This window comes from Vombatus ursinus, unplaced genomic scaffold, assembly GCF_900497805.2.
Source record: "Vombatus ursinus unplaced genomic scaffold, bare-nosed wombat genome assembly UNPS02008996.1, whole genome shotgun sequence".
Lineage (NCBI taxonomy): Eukaryota > Metazoa > Chordata > Mammalia > Diprotodontia > Vombatidae > Vombatus > Vombatus ursinus.
Window position 1 is genome coordinate 8649499 of NW_020948774.1, and position 8553 is coordinate 8658051.

The following is an 8553-nucleotide window of genomic DNA, read 5'->3' on the forward strand; positions in this document are numbered from 1 at the left end:
CACACACACACACACACACACACACACACACACACACACACACACACGTCTCCAGCCTTCGACATTGTCTCCATGCTCCGACAGAACTCTACCATCGTCTTTTGCCTCCCACCTCCCCACCTTCATTCCACCCTTGCAGGATTCTAAAACCTGCCTGATTACCTTAGTCTATCACTCTATACCCATTGGCCCCTCTGGAGTTAAATTAATTGGATCACACACACCCACCCACAGTCAGGGGGACAGAAATCACCCCTCCCCCATCCAACCCACGTCCCTTTAAAAACCCTCAAAGAGATGGTGGTTAAAGAACTTTACCTAAAGGGTCTCAAGGTGACCAGACATCTTCTGACCATTATTTTTCCATCGGAATTGACTGTGATCATTGTTCGAACTTGCTTCCAAAAAGAGCCAGAGACACACACACACAAGGGAAGTAGGAACCCTATCCCAGGCTCTGTTCCACGGTGCCGAAGAGCAAGAGGAAACGAACCCCTCTCCTACCTGCCTCCCCCAAGTCCAAGTTCCCAGGATCACGTGGTCACTGTGGGGTTCCAGGCTCTGCAGGCCCCGCTCTTCCCTAGACTCCCAGAGTGGGGAACCGTCCCCAACCGCGGAAGACGGCAAATCGAGCAAAGGGGACAGGGGTGGGGGTGGGGTGAGAGTTGACGGGGGAGGGGGCGGAGCGGGTGTAGCTAACCAAGTGCTGCGCACACCCAGGCTCCCAACAGACCACGCTTCTCCCTTCAAGGACTCCAATACTGGACCCCGAGGCTATGCTAAAGTGCTATCAGTCTTCCCGCCTCAGGCTCCCTCATCTCAGTTGCCACCCCAACACCTCGATGCCAGTCCCTATGAGCTACGGCAGTCCACCTGCTGGCTTCCTTCCCCGCTCTGCCCCGGACTAGAGGCTGGCTCCTCTTGTGTCGCGATGCGCATTCCGTCCTCGCAGTTCTGGGGCCTGGCTGGATGCTCCCATTGCTCCAAAGAAGTTGCCTGTTTGGTCCCAGTTACTCTTGACACTACCGCTCTACTCACTCCTAGGTATCTGGCCCAGGAGCTGCGCTAAGCCTAGTCTGCATTGTGTCCTCCTGTGGAGGTTGCAAAGCCTCCGCTGCCCACCTCCCTTACCCCCTCCCCAACCCTAGCAGCCACGGCGGTACATTGGGACACTATCCCCACCTAGTGGTGAAAGTTAATAGGTGTTTCCCTTCTCCCCCCCCCCCCCCCCCCCGCCCCATCCGCTTCTGTTCTGGATTAGGGACGCAGCTAGTAAATGAGCTCTCGCTAGAACCAAGTGCTTGTGGCCTTTTTGGAGTCCCTCATCTTTCTGACTTAGGCCATTGTCTCTTTTCCTGCACCAGGTAAACATGGGTGAGAGTGTAAGACAGATTCCCAGGTTGAGGCTGCCCTTCCCTGATTATATATGATCACTCACTTTGCAAGGCACCTACTTTATTTCTGATGTAGAACACTGAATTGGTAACATATTAATATGTATAGAGGTGTATTCTGCACCCCCACCTCAATTAATGTATTTGCCACAGAAGATCTAGACATGCTTCTGGATCAATCAAAAGTGTAAACAAGATGTGAAGTCCTAGACCTCTTTTAAACCAATCAATCAATCAAAATTGTAAACTAGGTATGAAAAGGTCTTAATTCTGCAAGAGTGGTGAAGTACTTTGGTCACTAGATGAAATCAGATGCCACAAGGGAAATATATTGGGACTTGTTGAAAGAATTATATACAACTCTGGACCCAATGTATATTACAGCAAGTCAGTTGAGAATCAAGTATTTAATCAGAGATTACTACAAGAGGCCAGTTTAGTGGTGGATGAAGCAGTTGCCTTTGGGAGGAGGTTTGAGTTCTCTCTCCTCCCATTGCCCCTTGACCAAAGAACAACCTTGTGAACTTTTAAAAGTGAAGGTCAGAAGAAATGGATTTACCATCAGTGTGTACCTGGAGAATTCTATGCAGGAAGGAAAAGACTTGCAGTAACTAAGAGCTGTGAGATACCACTTTGTCACACATGCTTCTTGCCTATGTGCCTCACCACTGTTGTCATTCATTTATGATTTTGACCTAACCCTTCCTATGGACTTGTGTTACTCGTAGTAGAGTGTGCCCCTTACTTTGGAGGTACATTTTTGTACCAACTGTCTTGTACACAACTGTGTAAACATTAGTAAAACAAAACAAAACAAAACAAAAACCACATCCCCCCCAGCAAAAATAAAACAAAAACCTACAACTTTTCCTAAAAGCCACTGAAGCTATAGGATGATAATAAATGGAGAATACATCAATGGGAGCTAACCAGGAACAGTACTAAAAAAACAAAACAAAAAAACCCAAGGCCTCAGGGTCATTCATTATGTCCTGAAGAAGGATGTAATAATTACTCTTCAGGGACCTGGGAGGCAAGTAGGTGGCAGAGTGAATAGAGTGCGGAGTTCAAATCCAGCCTCAGACACTTACTAGCTATATAACCCTGGGCAAGTCACAACCTTTCTCTGCTTCAATTTTCCTAATTTTCCTAATTCCTAATCCCTAAAATGGGACTAATAAAAGCACCTGCCTCCTAGAGTAGTTATGCGGATTAAATGAGATAATATTTGTAAAGTGTCTGACACATAGGCCCTTAATAAATGCTTTTTTTCTTTCTTCCTTCCAATGTGAGTAAGAATTGGGGAAGTAGCCCTGAAGACAGTGTTTAAGGATATTCTGGAGAGTAAAGCCTCTTCTAGAGGAGGGATTCTAAATCTTTTTTGTGTCATGGACCTCTGGCAGTTTGGCAAAGCTTATGAACTTTCACTCAGAATAAAGTTTTGAAATGCATAAAACAAAATACATAGAATTACAAAGGAAATCAATTACATAGAAATCCATTTATCAATTTTTTTAAGTTTACAGATCCCAGTCTGGGAACCCCTATTTGAGAATGATCTCTGAGGCACCTGCAGGAGGCTTCTCTCCCACCTTGCCTCAATCACATCACTCAAAAGAAGCTTGAAGGCCCTTGTCATTGAGACAAAAGTGTGCACCAACTGTATACCCAAAGGATCAAATTTCCTGCTGAGCATCTTAATTCTGATTTATAATCTCCTTCCCAGAATAAAAATGTTCAAGATCTTATCCAAGGTTCTAGTTGACTATCTATTAGAAAAGTTTATTGATGCCAATAGAAGGCACATGATAGATGGATGAATCCTGTCTATGCTCTCATGAGATGGAGTATGGTAGAATATATTGTGTGCTTGCTCTAAAATGAGTAAGACCTGGGTTTGTAGCCTGGATCTTGACTCCTTTACTGGTTCTGTGACTATAGGCAAATCACTTCATTTCTCTGAGTTTCCTTACCTGTAAAATGGGGATCATAACACCTGTGGTGCCCATCTCCCGTGAGTAGTTTAGAAGATCAAATGAGATAATGTATGTAAACTGCTGGACCCTATATAAATGTCAACTATTAAATCAAGTTTGATCCTGCCAGTCAACCACCTTAATAGTTAGTTGCCTTATCCCTAAAATGAGGAGGTTGGGCTTGATGATCTTTGGAGATCTAAGAAACCTCAGAAATTTTCCAGTTCAATCTCATTGTTTTATGGGAAAACAAGCAAGCAAGCAAACAAACAAATCTGAAGCCAGAGATACCAGTCAGTCAATAAACTCCTGCTAAACTCCTATTCCTGACTAAACTCAGTCAATTAAAGGCTTTCAATGTGTTAGCACTGTAATCAGCACTATACAAAAAGAGATAAAAGCCACTCCCTGCCCTCAAGGAGCTCACAATCTAAAGGGGAGACAACAAGCAAACAAATATATACAAAAAAGCTAAATATAGGATAAATAGTAAATAACTAAAAGAGGGAAAGAACTAGAATTAAGAGGGGTTGGGAAAGGCCTCCTGTAGAAAATAGGAGACTTGAAGGAATCCAGGGAAGCCAGTATGTGGAGATGATAAGGGAGAGCATTCTAGGCATGGGGGACAGCCAGAGAAAGTGTCCAGAGTCAAGGGATGAAGTGTCTTGTTTAAGGAATAGCAAGGAAGCCAGTGTCACTGGATCAAAGAGCATGTGGTATAAGAAGACTGGAAAGGTGGAGTGGGGCCTAGGTTACACAGGTCTTTGAAAGATAAACAGAAAATTTTGTATTTGATCTTGGAAGCTACAGGACAATAGCATTTATTTAGGGAGGGCAACATGGTTGCACCTGCACTTTAGGAGAATCACTCTGGTGACCAAATGGAGGATAGATTGGATGGAGATGTAGAAAAATGCATCAGGCTATTTCAGTAGTTCAAATATGAGGTGATGAGGACCTGCCTCATAATGGCAGCAATATCAGAGGAAAGAATCGGGCATATTCAAGAGATGTTTCAAAGGTGAAATTGACAGGCCTTAGCAACAAATTGGATAGGGAGGAGAGGGGGGAAAGGAGGGAGGAAAAAAGAAAAGGGGAGGAAGGAAGAGAAGCAGAAAGGAAAAACAGGAAGGAAAGGAGGGAGGGAGGAAGGAAAGAGAAAAGGAAAAGGAAAAGAGAGGGAGGGAGGTAGGAAAGAAGGAACAGAGGCAGGAAGAAGAGAGAAAATAGAAGCTGCTTCTTATGTTTGAAATCACCATTTAATGTACTTTTACTGCAGTTATCAGACTGCAGATTAAAAGGCATTGTCCTATGCAAGAGCATTGGAATATTAATAACGTCTTAACAGCACTTACTGACACTGTTTGAAAATCATAAATAATAGTGATAGTCAGGAAAAACCTAGATTTGCACAAATATCCAACCAGTGCAAACTGAATGAGGAGACTTGGAATGGGAAAACATGGTTTCTCTAATGCATATTTCATGCCTTCCACAATAACACATTTAGAATAATCCCCCTGATTGAAAAGCAGTGTCTAAAGTTTATTTTTATTTTTGCCAGAAGGCCATTCTTCAAATTAGTTTGTCAGAGCAATGATGGGATCTATTTTCCTTTCCTGTTTATTGAGGCTGCTCAGAGTGCATTAGGGAGGGGTTCCCTAATTTTGACCCCTTCAAAAAAACCTCATACACAAAAAGATGGCATCACACTAAGATTGTAAGGAGTTGGATAAGTTCTCAGAGTTTCCTTCCTCCGTTTAAAACATCTCCAAGAAGTAGTTATCCAGGCTTCTATTGAAGACCTCTAGTGACAGAGAAGTCATTACTTTAAAACTCCAAATGTAACAATGATCATATTTTAGTTATTATCTCTAGGAGACTGGAAGCAACTTGGTGTGCTAGAAAGAGTTGCTGTTGTTGTTCAGTCATTTCTGGTTATGTCTGACTCTTCATGATGCCATTTGGGGTTTTCTTGGTAAAGATACTGGAATAGTTTGTCATTTACTTCTCTAGCTCATTTTATAGATGAGGAAACTCAGGCAAACAGGGTTGCATGACTTGTTTTACCTTAACTTTTAATTATTTCTGCCACTCTAAAATTTATTTTGAGGCATCATTTTAAGTTATTTGTGGGAGAATTTGGAAGAGCCAAGTAGTTTCCTGTCTTATTTGACCATATTTCCACAGTTCCACTCTGCTTCCCTTCTCAAGGAGTAGGCAAGGGGCAAGAAGGAGAGAGAAACTTTGGAAAATTTTTGAAAATTAATGTTAAAAATAAAGAAAGAAAAGAGAAAAAATCAAATGAGGCCCTTATTTATGGCAAGAAACTTGCCCCGCCAGTTTCCTGCTTTCCTTCTAATTTTGGCTGCTTTAGTTTTGTTTGTGAAAAACCTTTTTAATTTCATGTGATCAGAATTACCATTTTACTTCCTGTGATCTCTTTTTCACTTAAAAAATTTTTTTCTTTATTCTATGGGATGGCTCTTTGGGAGAGAGGAGGGGGACGGATACTGGGAGAAATTCTGGTGAAGTAAAAAATAAAAGAGACCAGTAGAATTTATTTTTTAAAAGATCAATTAACAAACATTTATTACATGCATACTATGTATCAGCAACTCTGCTAGAAGCAGGAGAAAATGATAAAAATGAAACAGTCTCTGCTTTCAAAGAGCTTTTATTCATTCAGGAAGATAACATATATACAAATGTCTGCAAAGTACATACAATACGGAATTTCATTTTTGTTGATGACTATAAAATTCATACAAATGTCTTAAAATGTATATAGATATACAAGATAATTGCAAAATAAATAGGGGGGAGGGAACACTAGTAGTTTCATGTAGTAGGTGATGCTTACACAGAATATTGAAAGGAACAGGAATTTTAAGAAGTGAAGGAGTATACTCCAGGCATAGAAGATAGCTGGTACAAGCCAAGGCTTGGAGTTGGCAGATAGAATGTTACATGTGAGGAATGACAAGTCCAGTTTGGTTGTACCAGAGAGTGCAGGAATATGAGTCAAATATAATAAGTTTGAGCCATTCATGAAGAATTTAAAAAGTAGAATGGAGGAGTTTGCATTTAATCCTAGAAGAAACAGGGAGGCACTAGAGATTATTGAGCTGGGAAGTGATACAGTTAGACCTGTACTTTAAGAAAACCATTTTTTCATCTATCTAGATGGAGTGGAGAGGGAAAGAACTTGGCATAGAAAAATTCTTGCAATAGTCCCAGTGAGAGATGATAAGAGCCTGAACTAGGATAGTGGCTGTGTGAATAGACAGAAGAGGATGGTTGTGAAATATTTTGTGGATGTAGAAACAAGATTTAGCAATTTATATGAGGTTAGGAAGAGTAAGGAGTTAAGCAAATATGGCAAGGAAGGAAATACAAAAATATGCCCTTGACAGAAATAGAGAAGTTTGTAATGGTGTGTATTTAGGGGAAAAGATAATGAATTCAGTTTTGGATTTCTTGAGTTTGAGATGTCCAAGGGACATCTAATTTGATATATCCATTAAATAATTTGAGATGCACAGCTGGAGATTAGGAGAGGGAGTGGGGCTATTCATACACACACTCATGCACAGATACACACACATATGTAAATATATACATTTATATCTTATCTGAATAAAGATCATTGCTAAACCTATAAAAGCTGATGAGCTCACTGAATGAGAGGGTATAAAGAGAGAATAGAATGGGGCCTAGGATAAACATAAAGGGGTCATGATATGTACAATTAACCAGCAACAGATATTGTGGAGTGGTCATAGAGGTAAATAAATATAAACAAATAAATATCTTCAGGCAAATAAAGAGCTGACATATGAAAGAAAGATTAGACTTGTTCTGTTTGGCTCCAGGAAGCAGAAGTAGGAGTAATGACTGGAGTTTACAGAGAAGAAAATTGTAAGAGAAAATTTCCTAACAATAAGATCTATACAAAAGAGGAATGTGCTGCCTGTGGAGTTAGTGGTTTCCTCACCACTGAAAGTCTTCAAGAAAAGGCTGAATGATCTTTTGTCCAGTATGTTGTAGAAGGGGCTTATTTTGGGGGTAAAAGTTGAACTATAAGCTAATAAAGTACCTTAAAAATCTGTGATTCTGTGTAACTCTTACAAGAGACATGTTGAATGATTACAGCTAAATATAAAGATTTGTGAGTCATCTGCATAGAGATGATATGGATGAAACCACTGAAGATGAAATCACCAAGAGGTAGAATAGAGTGCCCAAAACAAAGATTAAGAGCACACCCACACTCCAGGAACAGAAAATAGCTGATGAATCAATAAAATGTATCATAAGAAAGAATGTCCAGGTAAGCAAGAGGAGAACCAGAACAAAGTATGGAAGGGTCATAGAAGCCAAGAAAAAGAAGAAAAAAGAGTATCCATAAAAGTTTGGTGTAACAGTGTCATAAGCCATAGAAAGTAGAGAAAGCATTAAAACCACGCTCTCCCAACATATCCTTCCAAACAACTTTAAAATAAGCCTCAAATAAAATTCTGGGGCTGTATAGCCAACAAAAGATCAAGGTGAGACATTTTTCTAGTCTAAGACAATTTAGGAGGTAGGGAGATGTCTATGACACTGGGGTTGGAGCTGGCCCAGAGTACATGTGGCATCAACACCAACTGTGGGACTTGGAGACACCTACGACAGCAGCAGCATCTTCAGTAGCTCTCAGGCCAAAGATGGTAAGGTGATTGGAAAACTGGTTAAAAAGAGATTACAGGGGCCCCTTGTGCTAGCACCAGTTTCAAAACTAGGTGCTTTTTATGGCAATTCCATTGCACATATCAAGTTCCAGGTCACAGTTCCAGGGCAGAGAGAAGAGCTTGCAGCCAGAAGGGATAAGTGGCCCTTCATGGGTAAGGACCAGAGCACAGACCAGAAGACCAGTGACCATAATTCTCCCAGGATCACACCACCTTAGAAGTACCAAAAACTTACAAACCTCTCACATCTAGTTGTGAAAATAGAAACACAAAAAAGGTTAATGCTTGGGATAATAACTTCATTCCCCTCTCCTCACAAGTGAGCAGAGGCCAACATAAAATTTAAAGCCAAAAAATAGGCTAGAAAAATGAGCAAACATGACCACAAAGAAGAACCTGACCATAACAAGTTATTATGGTGACTGGGATTATCAAGAAACAAACTCAGAA

At 40.9% G+C, this 8553-nt stretch overlaps 1 protein-coding gene across 2 annotated transcripts in view; it reads right to left on the bottom strand.

The window, feature by feature from the left end:
* Positions 1-386, bottom strand: part of MGAT5B (alpha-1,6-mannosylglycoprotein 6-beta-N-acetylglucosaminyltransferase B) — a 134641-nt gene extending 134255 nt beyond the window's left edge. For both annotated transcript variants that reach the window (XM_027850262.1, XM_027850261.1), the window contains exon 1: positions 319-386. In XM_027850262.1, the coding sequence (XP_027706063.1) occupies positions 319-386 (68 nt within the window). The remainder of the gene's footprint in view (positions 1-318) is intronic.
* Between the last annotated feature and the right edge of the window lie 8167 nt (positions 387-8553).